Source organism: Acinonyx jubatus, chromosome B3 (genome assembly GCF_027475565.1).
Source record: "Acinonyx jubatus isolate Ajub_Pintada_27869175 chromosome B3, VMU_Ajub_asm_v1.0, whole genome shotgun sequence".
Taxonomy (NCBI): domain Eukaryota; kingdom Metazoa; phylum Chordata; class Mammalia; order Carnivora; family Felidae; genus Acinonyx; species Acinonyx jubatus.
Genome location: NC_069386.1, coordinates 49815128 through 49838158, shown reverse-complemented (window position 1 = coordinate 49838158; position 23031 = coordinate 49815128). Strand labels below are relative to the sequence as shown.

At 36.1% G+C, this 23031-nt stretch overlaps 1 protein-coding gene and 1 long non-coding RNA gene across 8 annotated transcripts in view; one reads left to right on the top strand and one right to left on the bottom strand.

Annotated features, from left to right (window-relative positions):
- Positions 1-23031, bottom strand: part of WDR72 (WD repeat domain 72) — a 229937-nt gene that overhangs the window by 62624 nt on the left and 144282 nt on the right. For all 7 annotated transcript variants that reach the window (XM_027067276.2, XM_027067278.2, XM_027067277.2 and 4 more), the window contains 2 exons: positions 22815-22894; positions 17127-17325 (listed from right to left, as the gene is read on the bottom strand). In XM_027067276.2, coding sequence (XP_026923077.1) covers positions 17127-17325; positions 22815-22894 — 279 coding nt within the window. The remainder of the gene's footprint in view (positions 1-17126; positions 17326-22814; positions 22895-23031) is intronic.
- Positions 1-23031, top strand: part of LOC128315939 (uncharacterized) — a 149686-nt gene that overhangs the window by 117877 nt on the left and 8778 nt on the right. Inside the window, exon 4 of the long non-coding RNA XR_008299171.1 lies at positions 21609-21712. This is a non-coding gene — a long non-coding RNA (uncharacterized LOC128315939). The remainder of the gene's footprint in view (positions 1-21608; positions 21713-23031) is intronic.

The window sequence follows — 23031 nt, the reverse complement described above, 5'->3', positions numbered from 1 at the left end:
AACTTGGCAAGCCATGCCTAAGGAATTATTGCCAGAGTTATAAAGCTGGTTTGTGGGGTGACTCCCACAGTTGAGCCTCTGGACAACTGCAAGGAACCCCAGATGAGGAAGGCCCATTGCTGCCCTGAAGACAGCGGTGGTTCTTGATCTTTGTCCCTCTTAGTACACAAGGTGAGGTGTGGTGCATCATCCTCTTGTGAGTCTGAATGTTTGGTTGAGCCTAGAGAAGAAGGAGGGCACTAAACAACTGTAGGGTTGTAAATAGGAGAGTTAATATGAACAGATTTGTTTTTTATAGCACCACTTTAGCTGTTGGAAGCAATTTCCTCTAGGACATGTTACTCTAAGAATACATTGGCCAAAATTAGTTATAGTCTTGCTGAAATAAGATGGAAGCTTACAAGAAGGGAGAAAAGAGAAAAAAGTTCCATCCTGTAAGTTTCATCTAGACCTTGATGCTCTAAAGCCCACTAATTGGGATTTATAGGAATGCAAACTAGTTTCCATATCTTTTGTGTGTGTGGCTCCTCTGCCACTTATTGGAGAAATATCAAACTTGACTGGCAAATGAGAGCATCTGGAGGGAAAGAGAAAACACTAAATGGCACCATTTAAAAAAAATCAGCAAATAATTGGGAAGAGTTAGGTTTGAATACTGTCTCACTCCTTAACTAGCTGTGTGACCTTAAGTAAGTCACTGGGCCTCTTTGATCTTCAAGTTTCTGGGCAGAAAAACAAAGGGCTTAGACTAAGTGACCTACAAAGAATCTGGACTCAAAGGTCCTGTGACTCCTATAATCTGAGTACCACTCATATGCTTTGTACTATACTAATCTCTAATCCCCTCCTTCTACCAAAAATGACATTCAAAATCAAGTAAACACCAGATCCCTGTAACAGAAAGATCAAGGAGTAAGGGCCAGCAGCCGGAGTCAGTTCTTAGTCCAAAATAGAGTTGAGGACTCTGTTATTTTTCTACACCTGAATTTTACTCTGTGTAGCATGATGATCACCTCTATAGCTGAAGACCATTATTATGTGCTTTAGACTAAGACTGTGCTCTTTAGCCATCTTCAAGAAAGACATAAAAATCCAGTATAATTTAAGCCTGACATCTAAAGCAGATACGAAGTGAAAATAATTAATTTTAAAAAGCGCATCTCCAAGAGATCTAAGCACTTCCATATCTTAAGGGGACACTAAAATGTACTGACATATGGTTATGTGACATTAAAAATGCAAGAGAAACCTCCGTTTTTACAAAAAGTTTCAAATTAGGAATTTTAGTGAAAAGCATTGCGTTGTACTTCTAGGAAATCTCATCATGATCTCAGTGTAATAACCATTTGTAAAAGAACCCTTCACAGGGTCCATGCCAGGGAGCATTATTGGAAAATGGCCTGCTCCGACGACTTCCTGGAATTCCTCTCTGTGCAAGTCAGCAGCTTGCTTGGCACCAACTGGGCACTAAACTGAGACAGGAGAAGTGTAAGGGTACACTCCTAGGTGACACAGTTTGTGGTTTATAGCTTGAGTCTTGAAACAAGGCAGCTAGACAACAGCTGAGGCTCTTCAAGCCACGAGGTCAGTCTTTATTTTTAATAAAACATAAAACTAAAAGTAGCCATTGAAAAAACAGAACAGGGGTCATTAGGCAAGTATGTGGCATTGCCAGCTGCAACATACTAGGTGCAGGGTGTACAGAAGAAATGACATAGCCTCTCCTCATGATGGTGTCCAGCGGTTTCCAACCTGCATTTCATAGAATCTCAGCATTTCTCAGAGGGAACTACATAATCATCGGATTCAAACCATCTTTTAAAATAAGTACCCTAGCTATTATTAAAGAATTGTGATTTTAAAAGGCAAATTTTATACTAATTTTTAATACACTTTGAAACTATAAACACATTGATTTATGCTGCCAAATAACGGTTTCTGTGCAGATCCAAGATTTATCTATGTACTTATATTTAAATTTATAAACTCACCATTGATTAAAGAGGTTGCATGTGTGTTTCCATGTTTGTAGTAGGCAGTTTTACTCATGTAAAAACACACAAACAAGTGCTATTGAAGTACTAATCTGCTTACCAGGATGAATCATCATTTTTCACTACAGTGTATCCAAAGCAATATACCTAATAAATTGGATGGGGAGACAAAAATTTTATATGACTATCCTCTACCCATCTTAATTTCAAATCTCATAATTCATTGAAATATCCTTGAACTAAGTGTTTAACTTTGTAATATGTAAATTATTATAAATTAAACTAATAAGATAACATTTGTCTATTTGATTGATTGCTTTATTTTTACAAAAGATTCAGATGCTTATGAAAGCTTTTAAACACCAACTTAGATCTCTTCTCAAATAACAACAAGAAACTAGTCATTGATAAAAATCTTTACATATGTTCATGCTTTACATAGGAGATAGAAGCTTATTAGTGAAGCTTGGCTTTATTTTTCTAATATTTTGCCAAGTTTTAATTACAGATAATTGCATATAAAGATCAAAAGAATATAATTTTCTTTATAGTGTAGAAATTACCTTGTAGTAACTCTGTGATATTTCAACAACTATGTATATGGGGAGAGCGTATTTTCTCTTTCTCCAGGAATCAAAAATGGAATATTTTGGAAATTGTGTTTTAAAAAAGCACTTCATACTAGAAAAAGCCTATGGAGTTTTAATTGACTTTTTCATATCTGATTTGATAAAATGAATGAATAATTTTGAATTTCTGCTATACATTAAAAGAATATATTAAAAACACTAAAATGTATAATTATGGCTTGTAAATTTGGGAAAATGAAGATTGGGCATGGAGGAGACAGGGAAAATGAGACTACAGGCAATACCACGAGGAAGGGAAACCTGCCAGTTGTAATAAATAAGATGACTTATGATGCCTTCACCCTCTTCATATAGTTATAACTGGACCATCTAAGTGCTTTATACCATTAGTCACTACTATATCAGTTTCATTTTTACATTTTTTCAGTGCCTTTTATACGTATGATTTATGCCTACAGAATAACTACAGAAACCATACATCCCTTACATACAGATTCCAGAAGAAGACAGAACTCAGCTAAGTAAACTTTTAAGTCCAGTCTGTAATGGTGTTATAAGACACATGGTTTTCCAGGAAAACATACTCCTGTAGCTTCCCCTTTTCACGTATGGACTTCGTCCAGGGCGCTACCGCTTTCTTAAGCTATATTATGGTGGAATCTTATCCTTTATAATGTTTTGGAGAAAGCTGAGGGTGGCGCCTGCACAATTTGATTTGGTGTAAAAATACACACCAAATCTGATTTCTGTTACATTAAGGCGTTCTCTGACAAAATACACAGAACAAGAAATGAAGTGAATTGTGTTTTAGAAATATCTTGCAAGCTTGTTTCCCCGAATACCTGACCACTAATTTTTAAAAATGGATCAAAACCCACTTTAATTGAATATTTAATAGATGATTTAATGGTCAAGTTAAGATACATCTTAAATGCTAAATATAAAAATGATTTGTGTTTGCTTACTGGAAATATTTGTAATACAAGTAAACATATATAATAAACTAATATTTAAAGCAAATTTACTATGGAAGAAATGAAATGACTATCTTTAATTTATAAATATACTACATTCATCAAACTATATTTTTGACTAATAGTTGGCTTTTATAATATGAATATCATAACAGTAGATTACCATTAACAGTAGAAATAATTTAACTCATTTTTTAAAATGTGCAATATATTTTCCTCTAAAATGAGCCATTGGAAATATAAAAATGGTAATGTTCTCCTAGGGAAAGGCCTGAATTAATAAGCTGGAGGGAAACATATCAATTTTCATAAATAAATGAGCTTACTCTTTTATAAATTCCATTTCCACATGATGACCCATGATGTAGTACGATTTATAGAGAAGAATCTGAGATGTGCAAATTGGAGAATGTGATCTGGTCTAAGGCTGTTTTCTAATGAGTCATAACAACATAGCAAAGGTACTTAAGTCTGTCATGCTCTGGTTTTCCTCTCACTGAAATGGTCAAAGGCTCACCTCATTTGACATCTGCTAAGAGAAATAAAAATACATGCCAAAACCTTTTGAAAAACGTAAGGTGTTATTTAAGTCTAGGAAAATCATGCTAATAGTTTGAAAATAATCCAGCTAATTTTTTTTGTTTCTAAAAATAATGTTCAAATAGATATTTGGGGGGTCCTGAAATGGCCATTTATTCACAGTACAATGTAAATAGACTTTAGCTAATTTAGAGAGCTTGAAATGTGTGATCCCTAAGAAAATTCCAAAAACTCCTTTGTATCTCTCAATATTAAACACAGACACCTTATGTTATCTGAGTTGTACTATTACATAGATTCCCCTGACATCTTTACTACAGAAAAAAAGGACAATTAAAACTTTCTATTCCCTTCCGGTATTACAAGAACAGACAAATGTTAACAGGTATGTTACTGATTCACACAGGTGTGAGTAGGCAGTGCTGTACTGTGTTACAGGTATTTTGCCATTACCTTCTGAAACACTGTTTCATAGTGCAGGGTATGTCATATAAAAAATAAATGATACTTCCCAATCTCAGCAGTTTGAAAGAAACATAAATCAATGGTGTAAGGGAAGCAGGTGATGTAATGACTCTAGACTTAAGTAGATGGCTTGAAGAGATGGATCATGAAGCTTAACCTTTGAAATTATTCATTGGATATTAATATAAACACATGGAAAAGCACATTTCAAAGTTACCTTGCTTTGCTAAAATTCTATTCATTAAATCAAGAGTTTTTAAATGGTAAAGAGAAATAACACATCCTATTCCTGGAAACTGTCTAATAGCAAACACTTAATAAGCCTGGTCTTACTTAATGTTTTAGTTAAGGATGTTTGTAGAAAAGGAGGTCAATAATGTCTACATAAATCCACATACATGAAAAAAAAATGGATGGTGAAACCCAAACTGTCAATAAATGGTAATGATACAAATGCATCCAAAAGAGATGAGAAATCAGACCAAATTGCAATGCATAAAAATTGGGAAAAAAATAAGAACTGATTTAAGGAGGGTGGAGATTGAGATAATGGTCATATATAAAGGAAGATAAATACCTTTAAATTAGCAACAAGAACGATAGCAACTCAGGAGGTGTTACTGATGGGATCTGGACTCTGATGATCCTGATTGACATTTAGTGTTTGGTGTAAAAGCAGGGAGGCAAAATTTCCCTTTGTAATGTGAACATACCCTCTTTCTCCATGTGAGACATGAAGCACTCATGTTCCACCTCAGTAACCTAGCTTCATGAAGAGGCAATAAAAAGTTAAGAAAAGTAAGTTCTGCTTTACAAATAAAATTCTAAGCAGAAACACGGGGTTTCTTTCTATCTCCTGCTTTACTCACTCTCTACTTTACACTAAAACATCTCACTTCTCCTCTTAAAAGAATTTTTAATGCTTCCCTTTATCTTTGAGGAAAAAGCCCCATACCAGAACCTTTACATTCTAGGTGCCTCAGCTTCCGAATCCAAACCAGAGCATCCTCATTTCCTGTTATCTTGCGAACACCAAATTTATCCCCATTTCCTCTGTGTTGTCCTCATGTTAAATATTTTGCCTGAGATATCCTCCACCAAGCTTCTTCTCAATGGTGTTACTTGGGTCCTTCCAGAAGCAGATGTTAAGATGGAGTTAGAAATGCAAAAGGTTTATTGGAGATTAAGACTTGTGAAAGAAAAAAAAAGGGGGAGAGGCAAAAGCAGAATTGGGTAAGGAGTTCTCTATTCACTATGCAGATCTGACAAAAGTCTCCTTCATCCCAGTGGAAACTCCAAAGCAAAGACTGGCTGTTGGAGGAGGTCTGTTTGGACTAAAAATAGTTAGGCTCTTGTACCACTACCTGCCTCAGTCATTGTCCCAAGAAGAGTACCACGTCTGTTCCAAAATGGGGATGGATCCTGGAGATGCCAATAGCTGGAAGCTGTCAACTAGCCACATTCTTCACAGCTGGACAAGTAGACCTTTCTAGTAGAGTGATCTAGGCAGTTCATCTCTCCATGTCTGCAACACTGCTATTCTCCAAAGCACATGTGAATGTCTACTCCTGTGCAAAACCTACAAAAAAATCATCCTCAGGCACCTGGCGGCTCTCCATGCTTGCACAATAATGGGAACTTTAGTATCTCACACCACATCATGGTCTCACTATGTTTACAGGGCTTTGCCTTTTGGAAAGTAGAAACTGCATCATAGTCTGCTCAGATTCCTAGTAGATAGCTTGAGAAACACAATTCCTATCATATAACATATTCAAAAGAGACAGATCAAATTGATGAATGGATGGATGGACTGATCCAATTGGTTATTCCCTACTTTGGTGCAGAGACACCAAGGGATATATCTTGTATATGTCAAGAGATATGAGCATTTCAAAATATAATTTTAATATACTTTAAGTATTAATGGCATGGATGAGACACATTAAAAATTAGTATATTCTAAGCCAAGGTTTTGGAATTATGTTCCTTATCATTTAAGTGAACTTATGTATCTTTTTTCAACCATTTTTCTCATTTCCAGTTTTCTCAATTTACAAATTAGGAAATAGTTCATTTAGTTTAGTTTAGTTTTTTTTTTTTTTTAATTTTTAAGTAGCCTCTGTGCCCAACATGGATGGGGCTTGAACTCATGACCCCGAGATCAAGAGTCATATGCTCCACTGACTGAGCCAGCCAGGTGCTTCCAGTTTATTGAATTATTAAATTCTAAGATAAACCAGTTTTATTCTGTATTGTAAAATAATTTCAATTGAAAATTTTGGATTTTTCTTCGATGACTTCCATGGAGTATGCTTAGTAGCTTAGTAAGACACATTTTTCATTTAATCAGCCAACAAATTGACTCTATGCCAGGCCTGGAACTAAGCTTGTAGGACATATAGATAAAAGTGAAAAAATAGGACAAGAAAATCTTTTTCTAATGGAAGAGACAATTGCAATAAGATAATTTACTACATAGCCTGGGAAGTGCTATGACAGAAGTATACACAAAGTGGGTGGAACACAGAGGAAGTAACAAACACGAGAGATCCAAGAAAGGAACTCCTTGAATTAGTTGGAGGTTACTAATTAGATTTTTATCTCTCTGTGCATAAAAGAGGGGAGGGGCAGAAACAAGGAAAGCCTCAGAATGTAGAAGAATCAATCCCTTTCCTGAAGTCAGTAGTTCTCAGCAGGGTTGGTACTGCCCCCCTGGGGGAAGGCTTTGGAAACTGCTGGGCCAAGGAACACTGGTTTTCCCCAATGATTATGGAGACACTGGCATTTAGTGGTCAGGGACTAGAAATGCCAGATGCCTTGCAGTGTTCAGGATAGTCCTTCACAGTGAAAAATTGTCCTGACATTTCACATGTTTTTCACATATTCCAATGGACATTTATGAAAGTAAAAGCCCTGTGTATAATTTCCTGAGCCCAGAATCTAACTAGTTTACACAGACCTTTCAAAGTTTTAATATACCCCCAAATTTTTAAGAAGGCCTTTAACCCTGTATAAGAAGTGGCCAAATTTTTCTGCTGCTGTTGTCCATATCTTTGCCAATAAAATCCATTTGAACACCCACGTCACTGACAACACTACCACATGTGTGTGGGAGTCTGCATTAACAGCAATGGGATGTGTCCAGGCCAGCATTTTTATTATATATTTTAGTGTGGTCATGCCCAAACTTTTACCTACTGAGATCCATATTATTTCATTATAAATTACTTATTCTTTTGATTTTTCCTTTAAACTGTAGAGCGGTCATATTACTTAAGAACTTCATTTAGGCTTATAAGGGGGCATCACATACTATTGGCTATGTAGTCTGTGCTAGGATTGAGAGAGTTGAAAACCATAATACTTAAACTTTTTCTAAGATTCCAAAACCGACCTCATTCAGATGAAAAGAAACACAGGAGGCTGGAAAAATGTCCACCATTACCATGCTCTTACGTATATCGCTAGGGAGTGCTTTTATGTTGCCCCCAGATAAGCAGGCTGCCTGGCTGGCAGACAGGTGTTCCAGAATAGATATAAAAGGTCCATGTTCACCTGTAATGGGTAAAAGATTTTTTTAAAAAAGGTAACAACTCTTCTTTGAACTGTCTCCATTTCTTGTAGCTTATTATTGAAAATGAAGTACTCTGCCTTGTTTTTTTTTGTTTGTTTGTTTGCCTTCAAACATCTGTCAGCATTATTTTTTTCTGGTGGCTCTCTAGACAGATAAATTACTCTTAAACTGAATAGATAAATTTGAAGAAATGCCTCTGAATTAACACTTTAGGAAAAAAATCATCCCTATAATGATCTTTTCCATTCTCTTCCTACCTAGAGACCATTAACATATTGTTTAGCATTTCTCCCATTCTGCCTTATAGACTAGTTCTTTAATACATGTCTGCCACTGTCATTTATCATTCATCTGCTCACTCAGGCAACAAACATTTAATGAGCACCCATCATGCCCCACGTGGTACATTAGCAGCTAGGAGCACAAGATTAATAAGTTCCAACTTTTGCCCTCAAGGAGTTTAGAGAGGTGGGAAAGAAAGCAAATAACAAACAATTAGAGTGCCAGATGATATACACTATTTTAGAAGGATATACAAGAAGTGTAAAAAGTGATGTAATTGAAAATTCCAGTACCTTCCATTGAACTTTAGATATAATAAGTACTAAATGAGAGATTTTGTGTGAAATTAATTCAAATTGTTCCAAGACTAAAAATTGGACAGATACACTGATGAGTTAAAATGGAAAATAAAGCTCCTGCCAGAATGTCACAATGATATTCTTATTGAATGGGATATTCCAATGGCATGTGGAGATGAATGGATAATTTTTTTTTCTTCAGACACCATTCTTCAGCCAGATTGTCTTGGCATGTGCCAGACACTGTGCTATCTGCTGAGAATACAAAGCTGAATAAATCCCTGCTTTTTATCTCAAGGAGTTTAGTTGTACCGAAATTTCTAGAACTAGGGATGCACATCCATATTGGCTAAAGGGATTGGATTTGATGGAGGAACTAATATCACACCAAGTCCCAGGCTCAGGGATCAAATCAATGGGGAGGAGGCTGACCTGGTTGAGCAGGTTGTAAATAGAATTCCTAGTTAGCAGGATAAGGGCTACTGGCTACAAGAGATCACGAATGAGCCAGAAGTCCAGAGAGAGGCAGATAAGTCAGAACCCAGCCTGTGAATCCAAATACTGAGGAAATAGTGTTTGATGCAGCAGTTCCTTAAATAGTCTCATGGAGAAGGTGTAGCAGCATGAGGAATAAGAAGACAAGTTTTAGGCAAGGCTTGGGGCTCTCTAAAAATATCAGATGATTGAAATTAGATCATGACAAAATGACTAGTGACGAGCCAAACAATAAGCCATAAGGAAAGAGAAGATTTCTGGATGGTTACAAACTAGATCCATTCATGTGTCTATTTTAAAATTTTTGCAACCTGCTGTGTATAACGTACAGTCCTAGGATGATGATGCTTAGAAAACACAATTTCAGTGAATATTCAAGACTATGTATATCTGGCTGCTAAAGAAATGCAATCAGCTGATTTTCCTTGTTTCCTCTTTCTCTCACTAATTAGGAGTTGGCTGAATCTTTAGTGCAAGCTTTTCCATGGCCCATCCATTTATCTATCCACTCAATAAATACTTATTACCAGCTACTAGGTAAAGGACCATCCAAGGGGATGGGAGGAAAAAAGATAAATAGACCCGACCTCTGTCCTTGAGGGGTCAGCGTTGGGAGACCAGTCTGAGCTCCGGAGAACAATAGTACAAAACACATTGATTTCAGCGACAGAATCTAGATCACTTTTTCTTTGTCAATAAATTTAAATGGGTATGCAGACAATAATCAATAAAGTGGTGCCTGCACAACTGTTACCAAGGAAATATTTAAGTCAATTCCTTGATGCTACTGTCTCTGTGCAGTCGGGCCAGGTTGGCATTCTGATTGCTCATGAGGAAAAAAGACGATGAAATACTCTAGTTCATATGCCAAGATGAAAATCATCAATCTCAATCTCTGTGAAAGATGAAACTACTTTTGGAAAAAGAACAGTGAACTCTATCAGTCTTTCTAAGGCAATGCAATCTTTAAGATGATACAGAGAGGGCAGACACAGTGGAGAAGTTCATAAGAATTTATATGTGGGAAAAGGGAAGTGATGAAATTTCTCCATCAATTTTACAGGAAGCTAAAAGTAATACAGGACATATATTAAGCCCAAATGACAACCATGTTTTTTGAAAGGTATGTAATGTATTCTAGGTGCTAAATAATTTAATCGCTTATCACAAATAAATTCATCTTCATCTAACGTATGAATACCTTGATATTTATGTAAGATTTTCTATTACATAATTCAAATTAATCTATAAAAATGAAATTTTATATTTCCTTTTCTCCTCCTCCCCTAACTGCCAACCCATACCCCTTTCAACTAATATGTTTATGCCAATTTTTTTTAAAATATTTACTTTTAAGTAATCGCTACACCCAACGTGGGGCTTGAACTACAACCCCAAGATCAAGAGTTGCATGTTCTACTGACTGAGCCAGCCAGGAGTCCCTGTATATGCTAATTTTTTTTTCTAGCATTTACCAGTTGGCATTTCTAGTTTCCAGATATAAAACCTTCTGTTTTTTAACCACTAAAACTTATGTAAATTTATATTCCAAATGAAAGTCTTTAGCATTAAGTATGTCTTTAATGGAATAGCTTAGAGTGCCATACCCAAAGGTTAGTAGAAATTAGGTGTTTTATATTTTCTGATGAATTTCTTCATGAGATTCTTCCCATGTTGTTTTGCCAAATATCTGCCCCAACCCAGGTAATACCTATCTCTATAACTGTCCTACAGGAAGCACTTGGTAAATGCCAAGTTTAGAGGCGGTGAAGGAGAATTGTGGTTAATTGGGACAAAGAGCCTACATTTTGAAACCAGACTGCTTGGTTTTGACTCCTGGTTCTGTCATTTGCTGGTAATGAGAACTTGGGCAAGATATTTAACTTCTTTATATATTTTTTTCATCAGTAAAATGGGGATAATGATACTACCTCTCCCCACAGAACTGTTGCCTGGATCAGATAATTTAAGGTATGTGAAGCACTAAGAACACAGTAAGCTATTAATGTTAGTTGTTCGTCATGTCATTATTATTGTCCTTATTCTGGAAGGCTGAGACTTAGAAAAGGAAGGCATTGGCACAGTGTGATTCAAAGAGGACACAGATGTTTTCCAAAGCAGAAATTAAAGGCCTGTGGGTTTCTCTCTGATGTCCAGGCTCCTCATTCACACATGTATTAATCAGATGATTCTTGGGAGGAAGAAAAAGGCATACGTGTCTCTAGTACTCTTAGCAAACAGCTACCATCTCCCACTCCAACTTTTGACTTGGTTAAATCATGTTCATCTTTCAGGTCTTGGATTAGGCATCTTTTTTTTCTAAGAAACCTTTAAAACCTCAAAGACTGGGTTTGAGGCCTCTCTGATGTGCTCCTGCAGGCTCCTGTGGCCTTGGACACACTTCATGGCTACCCTGATGTTAGTTTGTGTCTTCACTGGAGATTTTCAATTGATTCACTGTGGCACCCCTTACTCTTGGATCGGTACATAGAGGCATAGAGGAGTGATACAGAGGAGATATGCATGGAAGCTTTATTCAAAGTTTTGGAGACAGCACAGTGTGCCATGTGAAATACCAGGTTACCCACCCTGAATAAGCAAAAGCTTATCACATCTGCCTTCTTCGCCTAATCCACCCAAGGGCTATGGTTGGGGTACTTTCATGCAGAAAATAACAAGGAGGATCCCTGAAGCATTTATTTAATATATTAAATAAATATATTATATATGCATATATATATGCTTTTTATTATATATGCATACATATGCTTGTTTATGAATAATATACATGCTATTAGTATATCAACATTATGTGTATTATACGAAATACACAAAACTATAAATTTCAAAAAGAAGTCTTTAACACACACACAGCACACACACACACACACACACACACACACACACACACGCACACACACACCTCCTGATAGAGCTTAAGATAAACTTGGCAATGCCACTTACATCTTATTTGCTTAAGCTTGCACTACCAGTATTATCTTCAGTCCATGGTTTCTTGGCAAGAAATTCTTGTCCATTTTCTGAGGGTTAGTTTAGTTAATACTAGAAAATAAAATCTGTGGGTCATCTAGGCAGGGACACTTGAAACTGAACACAGTAGGGACAGCCTTCTGTAAAGTAGGTCTTCCACTCTTCCTTCAGCACACCTGGAATACCACTTGTGAGTGACACTGCACTACCTGACATAAGAGTTAAGTCAGGATACCCAAGTCAACCCATATATCAAATATTTTTTGTTTGAAAAAAACTTAAGTATAGACTTTCATGATCTTATTCATCTGTATCTAACCCATCAGCAAATACTGTAAGTTACACTTCAATATACATTCATAATCTGATCACTTCTTCATCCAAGCCACCATATTTGTTCCAAGCTGCCATCATCTAGGTTATCATAATGGCCTCCCAACTGGTCTCCTTGCTTCTCTCCTTGGTCCTTGAACTGGAGACAACATTAAAAATATGTGTCCTTTGTTTGCTCAAATTGTTTCCTATCTCTCTCAGAGAGAAAGCCTAAGACCTTACTATGACACTCAAGGCCTTCAATGATATATCTCCCATTACATTTCTGCTTCTTGCTTATGTTCATCACACAGACCTATCCTAAATGGCTTCTGTAGCCTTAAAGAGGAATGCATTGGCCTTCTCACTTAGCCTGGGGAGTTCACAGAGGGTGGAAGTTGCATTTGCTATTAATAAAGGTAGTCAAGAGGCGCCTGGGTGGCTCAGTTGTTTGAGCATCAGACTTTGGCTCAGGTCATGATCTTGTGGTTCGTGGGGTCAAGCCTGGCATCTGGTTCTGTGCTGACAGCTTAGAGCCTGGAGCCTGTGTCTCCTTCTTTCTCTGCCCCTCCCCCACTCACGCTCTGTCTCTGTCTCAAAAATAAATATTAAAAAAATTTTTAATAAAATAAAATAAAGAAAGTCAAGAAAGTTTCCCTGTGAGGTAGTCAACTCTATTTCAAAGCCTTTCCACCACTAGACAGATTTCCTTCTGCGAAATTCAAAAGGCAGAAGGAAACCTGTCCTGATCCAGTCCTTTTGCTGATGGCCACCAGGACTAGAAAACTTTTCTGTTGAATTTATTTACCTTTATTTACCACAAATGCATGGTTTTATTTAAACAAAGAGCACATTTTCATTATTTAATTTTGTAGATAAGTCTTTGAAAATGATGCATGTAGTAAAGATTATTTGCAATACCCATATTTGATGCATCATTTTCACAACCACACAGTTTAACATGAATTTAAATTCAGCCAATAATTTCCAAGTGGCAGTTTTATCTACAAAGCCTCCGTTTCTATTTCAACCAATTTATTTGATGGAACAATTTAGAGCACTTGTTTCAACTGATCCAGATAACATTAAAAACAATAAAAGGAAATAACTTTCAAATGCATTTTAATAATAGAAACCATTGCTGTTTTTAAAGCAGTGAATCTTAGTTTCAAATGTGAGTGTTAATTCTGCAAATTCCTATTAAACAGATTAAGGAGGAGAGCAATGTAACTGTTATAAAATGTAAACCCAGATAAAATCCAGCACTCTCCCATAAAATACTGATACACAAATATTAATATCTCAAGTAAAATACATGCTGTGAAATATAACAAGTGAAAACACTGAAAATAAATAAGATACAAAATTGTAAAGTTCAAACACACATTATACTTCAGTTCTCACTTCACTTGATTTCCATTGCTTTGTAGATGCATCTCATGTTCAAATAGTTCAAGAAACCTGGTGATTTTCTTTATTATGAGGGCTGAGATGGCAATGATTGAACACTCTGCATTTTCTTTGGTAATAGAAAGTATGATTTATGAGAGGAGAATAAAAATCTAAGAAAACCATTCAATAAATTATTTAATTTTCAGAACATGCTGATTTAGAGCAAATTTCCTTCATGCTGCCAGTATGGAAAATGCAGTTGACTGGATTAGAACACAGTGTTTAAGAGAATATCTGGGTTTGCCTCCCCATTTTTATTTTGTGATTCTAGACAAGGCACATAAACTCTTTTAAGCCCCACTTCATCCAGTTTTGAACAATGGGATCATAATATGAACAATGTCTCAAAGTACAAGATACACACCACCAGTGGCATTCAAGAAAGCTGGCATAGTGATAGACTTTTTTACAATACTATTTATTTTAATGTGTCTGCGAAAGATACATAATTAATATGTCAAAAAACATACAGAGGTAATTTTTCAAGATAAGCCTAGGTAGCACCATGGGAATCTCTCTTTTTCAGTGAGTAGTTTCTTTTCAGAGCTACTCAGAAACTTCATTTCCCTGAACATGGACACTTAAAAAAATGTAAAACTGTTTACATAAATATCTCAAATCTTGGAAAGAGAGACAGGGTTCATGTGAATTAGGTGAGAATTAAAGGAAAAAGTGAGTTAACATTCATAAAGTACTTAGCATAGTGTTGGAGTGTATTAAGAAAACAATAATTGTTGCTATTTTTCCTTATATTATTGCCATATTGCTATAATGCTAATAAACTCAATATACCCCACTTTGGCATAAAAGAAGTTTATGAATATCTGTTCATAAGAAGGGCATCATCTGTTAATTTCCAAATGATTTACAAATAAGATGCATTAAGAAATCAAAAAACCAAGAAAGAATAAAAGAAATTGGGGGGGGGGGCAGGTGGATGGGAGCTCACAGAGGACAAATGAGCAAGGACCTGAAAATAAAACAACATAAATCATTTATCATAAGAATATTTGGTGATAGGTGTGGTGACACTGGGTCAAAGTAAATCTGCCTATAAAATTCAAGGAATAATCACACCTGGTGAGTAGTTCCTACATCATTTCCTTTTCCTTAACCTTTGAATTAGAATATCTGAAATAAATAAAATAGCTTTTTCCTTACCTATTTTTAAAATTCCAACAAGTAATATATTATATACCACATAATAAAGGTCCAAAACTTTTCTTGTAATTTGACTAAGTTCCTCTGAATATTTTAAAACATAGGTGTTTTGTTTTGTTTTGTTTTGTTTTGTTCCAAAAAGAGAGAAAGAAAGGGAATGTTAATACCCAACATAATATTGCTTGGAAATGTTCCTCTTCAATGCATGTTATATGTTTCCATTAATTTCAATTATGGTTAGTATTTTCCAACAGACCCTATTTCCCAAGAAGATACATGCTCAGCATTTTGGTAATGTCTTATTTCTTTTAAATAAAACTTCCAAATTTCATCCACCAATTATCACAAACTAACTCTAATTTTTTTTTTAACATTGGCAAAGGATCATTCAATAATGATCAATAATATCTTAGATATTAAGATAGTTAATTATCTAACTTAAATTCCAGATGTCTTCAGTCATAATAAGACTAAATTCCATAGTATATTTCCAATACCCAAGAATTAGTTGGGGACAGAACAGGGCCCAATCTAGTGAAACTTCAAATAATGGATAAGCTGTGTGACAGCAAAACTTATCAAAAGTTTGACCTTGATAACCTGCCATGAATTTCTCAACAAGAAAAGAGGGCTATGGGCCAAAGGATAAGTTAGACAGTCAAACTTAGGGATAAAGCATATAAATGCCACATAATGACAGTTAACACATGATGAATGATACTAGCTGTCTTTGGGGAGTTGGAAGAAATGTATTAATGACCCTGTGGGTGCTTGCCAAATGAATCAAGAACCCACATGCACTCACTAAAAATTAATTTAGAAAGGAATTTTTCTCTTCTTGCTTGAAAGGTGTAATACAACTACAATTATGTGCTATGATCAAAAAGGAGCTCCTGCAACTGGGTGAATTTATCAGATAATTAAAACTAATTTCTGGACAACAGACAAACAAATGACTTGAAATTGCCATTGAGCTTTATCAAATTGCTTATTGAATTGACCATCCTCAGTGCCTATCTTGGCATTAGGAAATATTCTATCTATTTTGATATTTGGCCTTCCAGAAGAAGCCTCTCTCTGCTACATATCCTCTCTCACTACATAATGCTATCCAATCAGTAATCTTATAAAAATAATAAGAACTAAATGTAATATATTTTTAAGAATGACACCTGTCCTAGGATTTAACATTTTAAATATGGTACCATTTCTCTGAGTCCCAAATGAATAAAAAGAAAATCTCTTTTTGAAAGCTAAAAGAAATACCTAATAATTTTTAATAACTTGGAACAAGTAAATTTGTAATGTGTTTTCCCTGAAAAAATATATATATTTGATCATAAATTAATTTGTTAAGCAAAAGCTTACTGAGTTTGAAAATTATATTTTTACTTTTAAAAATTGCTTTTTATTTATTTTTTTAAGCCGCAGTGAATGGACTGAAAAATCAGGTAACATTTTGCAGCAGAAATTGAGATTCAGTTGCTATCCATGAATGATACACATTATCATCATGAAGTTACAATGACAAAATTTGTTATAAAATCAAGTGGTCCACCTATCAATGAGTTTAATTTCAGTTTGTACTACATTTCTTATTTTTAGAAAAGGAAAAGAAACCAGGCACATGGCTATTATCAAGGTATCAAATGAAAACAAATTTAGGATCCATTACTATCAAGGTATTCTTAAAATGTATATCCCATTAAGCCAATAGTGTTAATCCTGTTTTCATTTTTAATTACTTCATTTAAAAACATTTTAATAAACAATATAAATTTTTGTTCTGGGAAGTATTTATTGATTATAACAGAATTTAGAAATTTTTTAGAAACCTGAGAATTATAAGAAGAAATTGATAGCAGAATAGGTCAGAAGCAGGGCACTTGGCTCGGTCTTTGCAGAAATGATATATTGTGAACTCATATTCTCAATGCGCTCTAAGTAGTAGAAAAGTTCTGATGAAAGTTCATGTCCATAAATTTTGCACTTACTTTGCAGAGGCAAGGTGTCTGTAGTACAGTGTAACTCTACCTCCTCCCGGGTCCATTCCGTCTCCTGCAGAATCTGTCTCATCTCACAGTGAACATCCTCTGTCATGGACACTGGTTGACTGTTGCCTGCTCTCTTACTCAAGGTCTTCATGTGCTGTTGAACTTCTGCCAAGAGAACAGCTTGTATTGCTTCAGTTACCTATAAAGATTTTTTAAAATATATTTTTTAATATTATTACAAATGCTTGGGGTCTTATATAAAACTGACTTAAATAGGTTTCACATAAATTGTAATGCTCCATTCCACTACAATTAGCCTCTGAAACCATTGAAATGCAGATACTAAGCACTGGAACCCAAACGGTCACCCTTCAGCAAACACAAGAGATTCTGGATCCTGAGAAACTTAACAGAAGACCATGGGGGAGGGGAAGGGGGGGAATACAGTTATAGAGAGGGAGGGAGGCAAACCATAAGAGACTCTTAAATATTGAGAACAAACTGAGGGCTGATGGGGGTGGGGGAAAGGGGAAAGTGGGTGATGGGCATTGAGGAGGGCACCTGTTGGGATGAGCAATGGGTGTTGTATGGAAACCAATTTGACAATAAATTATATTTAATATAAAAAAATAAAAATAAATTTTTTACACATTGTGAAAAAAATAAATTGCACAGATTTTTAATGGGAAAAAAAAGAGATTCTGAAAGGAAAAGTTGGAAGCAGTTCTTTGTTCTTTCTCCTAAGGTATTTCCATTTCCACCAGAAGGCAAAGAAAATTAATGTGAATGTATTATACTGCTCTTAAAGACAAGTTTAGCTCCTCAAATAATGTCTAGCTCTAAAGCACTGTTTAGCTAAAAACACTTTAACTAGGTTTAATACAGAAAGCTAAAGGCAAGATTTTAAGAATAAATCTCACTAAACTGTGTATATGTGCACATGGTTTTGCACAGTTTAAAAATACTGCAAAGCTTGCCTTCCAGTTATTGTACATGTCCAGCGAAGGATCTTTGATTGGGTGAACCAGGAGGGGAATGCTTGTCATAGGGCATCTAATCCAATGTCTTCATTTTTTTCAATGAAAACCCTGAGACATGACATCCCAAGTTCCACAAAGATATGGTGGACAGGTCTTCTGACCCCTAATTCTGTATCCTTTGTAGTATATGTCCTCCCAAGGTTCTATACTCTCACTCCTCAGTAAAAAGCCAGCGACAATGTACCTTGGCCTCTTCCTGGCAAGATAGGAGACAAGGTCCAGCAGTTAGCTAGAACTCAAGGAAAGCCAAGAGCTGAGTCAGTGAGAGAATTGGAAGGACATCGCTGACCTAGGTGACCCTGGGACACTTTCCCATTATCTTCCTCTGGCTGACAGTTAAACCTTTCCTACAGCCACACCCCAATGCCTGCTCCTCTTCCCCTCAAAAGCCTGACCTCTGTCAAGATTACTCATCCACCATTGCCACTATCCCCTCTGCATTATCCCCAGTCTACCCACAGGATGCCTAGAGCGAGGGCTTTGGGACAGCACCAACTGAGCCTACTGATCTGGGGATGCCGACACCAAAAGCAGAAAAGGCATTCATCTAAATATTTGTTCAGTCTCTTGTAAGTGCTGTGGTAGCATGTGCTATCTCCAGGCTCCAGGGACACTCAGAGAACTTATGCTGATGGCAGATGTTCACTGAACTGCCAGGGCAGGATAAAGGCACTTGACTTTTACATATAGGGAGCTACACAAAAGTCTCAGGGCAGCTTCCTGATCCCTGACCATCCCCCCCTGTTCTTGTCTCCTCAAATGCTCATACTCAAATGCTTGGTCCGGTTGTGGACAAAAAGGCTAATGACAGATGTGATTTTACTATTGTCTATCAAGGCTACTAATACTGCAGTATCTCCTGTCACAGTATAGCCTGTGACATGATGCTTGCTCATGTACATCATGTGACGAGATACTCAACATGGTGATAGCCATTGCACACCATGGTTTCAGCATGCAGTTCTGTATATCACAATACTGGTGAGCCATGGCTGTTAATATCTACCGTGTGATGAGATATATATGAACTATTAGATACGATATTTACTAACATATTATTCCATATTATATTAAGAGAACCATGCTTATTAGGTATGTCATATGATGGGACAGACAATTATTGATGAACAGTTTTACATCACTGAATTTATTTCGTTTTAACTCTGTCACACATTTTATTTGACAGCACTGCCTCCAAGATGTGGCAGAAAGAGCTCTGAATCAGAAATGAGAAAGCCCGAGTTTCTGATCCAACTATGACAATTATCACAAAGGCAACTTTTGCCAAGTCATGTACTACTCTGGGACTTCATGTGCTCACTTATAAAACAAAGACTGTGATGGTGGGTGAGGCTATGATGAGAGCTTTCAATCACTGAAACCTGTATGGAATTTGCTTCTGTCTCCACCTATAAATCAGGAGGATACTGAAGGATATCCTGGAATAGATCTGGATTGTGGTCTGTCCTTCAGAATGGGCAGTTTGGCCACATGCTCCCATGGGATCATGTCTCCCTTCTCACACTGGGATTACCATCTCTGAGGAGCACTTACAATTGCAGTTAGAATGTCCTATACACTGGATATAATATCCTATCACAACTTGGGTCAATATTCTTTCCTAAAAATATACAGGGATGTATGCAATTTCACTGAATGTTCCTAATTACTTTATATAGATTTATATATCATGACCATATTTTTTAACTATTTAATTTGGGGGCTTTTTGACATATTTGTCACTACCAATGCATATTGCAAGAGTAAAGAGTATGAGTATCATTGAATAATAAGAGGAAGCATAAATAATCGAATAAAACATATTAAACCATAATCAGTAGGATACTCAGAACCATAAAACTTAAAAGTGAATACTGAATGGTGTACACCCAATTAGAAACAAACTCAAACACACACTTTGTGCTCAGTGTGAAATCAATACTCAGCATGCCTCCAATCCACAGACAGATGGTATACATCTTATAAGCATGTAATAATGTTATCACAGTGGTGATATCTGTGTGTATCTGGTGTATATCTGGTATAGCTGTGTGTATCTGGTGTATATCTGGTATACAGTGGGTACTAAATAAATGCCAATGGAATTGAAATAGATTCTGTATTCAAAAGTAGAAAGTGTGGAAAGTAGGCTTTATTGATAATTTCTGTCTATCAATACTTAAATCCCTCTAGTATATAAATATAGTAGATACATTTTATAAATAGTAAAGACAGAATTTACTCCAACAAAATATAAAATTTTCAAACAACATTTTATGTAACTTTTTGATTTAAGTAATGAGAGAATTGAAAGCACTATGACTATAAAGCTGTCTTCTAAATGCATATAAATAATTTTCTCTGAAAAGACAGCTATGCAAAGTATTACACCTTTATGTACATAGATTTAAGAGAAGGTTTACAAATCCACTGGCTGGAAAGAGACAACCACAAATCTGGGCCACATACTTATTTCTAGAAATACTCCTATGCCATAGGCAAGGTAAAAAATTTAATGGTTTTCTACTAAAACTTTGACTCAGTAAAGTTCTGTAAAATAGCAGAGCACCATGAAGACTCGTAAGAGCCCCTGTGTCCTGCTTATGGTTCCAATGTCCAGATTTTCCAGTATAAAACCATTTTCTCAACACTCAGGTTGACACTGATTTTTCATGTGTTTGCAGCAGCTCCTGGAAAAGCAATACTCCCCAGAGGCCTGGATGTCATGATTTCCCCACTGGTGTTATATTATAAAATCCAGAAAATTTAGAGAAGTATCAGCAAGTTAGCAACTCTAAAACCTAACTGTTGCTTTTCCAGGATTTCTTTCTTTTTTAACAAAATTTTTAAATTTAATTATTTTATTTGAGAGAGAGAGAGAACATGAGTGGGATAAAGGGGCAGGGGGAAATAGAGAGAGAGAGAGAGAGAGAGAGAGAGAGAGAGAAAGAGAACCTCAAGCATAAAATAAATAATCAACAATTAAACCTATATCCCCGGGTTATTTATCAGGTTAGTGGCAGAGTCAAGAGGAGAGCTTTGAAGCTTAGACTTCCTATAGAGTAATAAATGTTCTAGTAACATTTGTCGCACTGCCAAAATTTTACACAAGGGTCATAGAATCATAGAACCTTAAAGGTCCATTAGTCCAAACTTGTCCAAACCCTATTAAAATTTATTTGAAGGTCAAATGAGCTATTACAAAATATCTTTAGTTAGAGCAATTCAGGATAAATTTTCTGTTGAATTCTTTTCCTTAAGGTTTTTTCCCCCTCGTTGAGGAATTGTTAGGCTGGGGGTAGGAGTGGAAATCTTATCTTTAACAGAGACTCTTAGTGTGGTTACTAATATGCTGGTAAAGTCAACATGTACTAGTGTTTATTTGATTGTCACAGAGGCTTTTTGAATAGCTATCCATTCATTCGTTAACTATTATTGACAGGCTGCTGTGACTACTGCTTTTCTGGGTATTGGTGAAGGAGGGGTGAGTGGGACACACCAAGTCCCTGCTCTCAGCAAGTTTCTAGAACAGCAAGAAGACAGAAGGTAAGCAAGCAAAAAAGCAAACGGTATGATTTCCATTAAAAGCAATTGCAACAAAGAAAGTAAAACTGGGTAATGTGATGGTGACTGGAGGGAAGCATGGGTGGGGAGGGTATGGTGACATTAGATGGGTAATCAGGCAGGACTTCTCTGAGCAGTTGGCTTTTGAGCAAAGACCTGAATAATGAATGAAAAAATGAGAATTCCTGCCCAAGAAAACAGTCTTGAGGTGGGAATGAGCTTTCTGTATTTTTAAAATAAAATGGTCAATGTAGCTACTTAGAGCATCGGGGGAATGATGAGCAAAGGGGTTAGGTTAGTGGCAAATCATGTATAAACCTGTAGGCCACGGTAAGAAGTTTCAATAGCCATTCCAACTGTGTTTGTTTGGTTTTGTGGTGTCAACTCCACAGTGTGTTCTGAGTAACTTACTTGTTTTCCTATAACCAAGAATAAACACTTGTAATTGGAATTATTGCTATGCTTGTTTTGCAAATTTGACATTTCTTACGCTCATGAAGAATAAAGTTCCAATAAATATTCATCTAATCAATGCTCAGATTAGATTTATTATACAATGTACAAAGCCACTTGGTAAGATTTTAGGATCCCCAAAAGCCTTAAAAGAGATGGAAGGGCTTAAATTGGGCCGTGAGGAAACCAGCTCTCTAAAGCAGCTTACAGATGAGGACTCTCAAGATAGAAAAATGATTCCTAAGTACACACACCAAATTCTCAAGCTGAGGGACTTTGTTGTCATGGCACAGTTTGAAATCAAATAATAGACAATTCTGCCACAATATGACACTTCAATAGGCAATAAGTTACCTGTAACAACAGGAACATCCCCTCCTCAGGCCCCTCTATTCATACCTCCTAACCTGGTGCATCCTTGCATATGTCTTTTTCCACTTTTTCCCTCAATTATTAGTGTCTGTGTTAGTCCTGTTAAATGAAATGCCTGGAAGGAAATATTTTGTGAGGAGAGCAGTACCCATTTACTGGTTCTCTCAGGTTAAGAGGAGTATGAATGAACCACTCATTGGATAGAAAGGAATAGCAAGGAACTCTTCTAATAACTTCAGGAACATGCACTATATCATACCTGCACAGACTGGTCTCTCCAACAGGAAATTAGCTTCAAAAGTGAAATGTCAGCTTCAGGTATATGGGATTCACTTTTACCTAGAAATACATAGAATACATTTTATAACTTGAGAGTATTAAAAAATGGATGCTACCCAATGATCTTCAATCCTGGCTGCATGTTAGAATCACCTGGGAAGCATTTTTTTCCACAAACACCAATGTCCAGGCTCCAT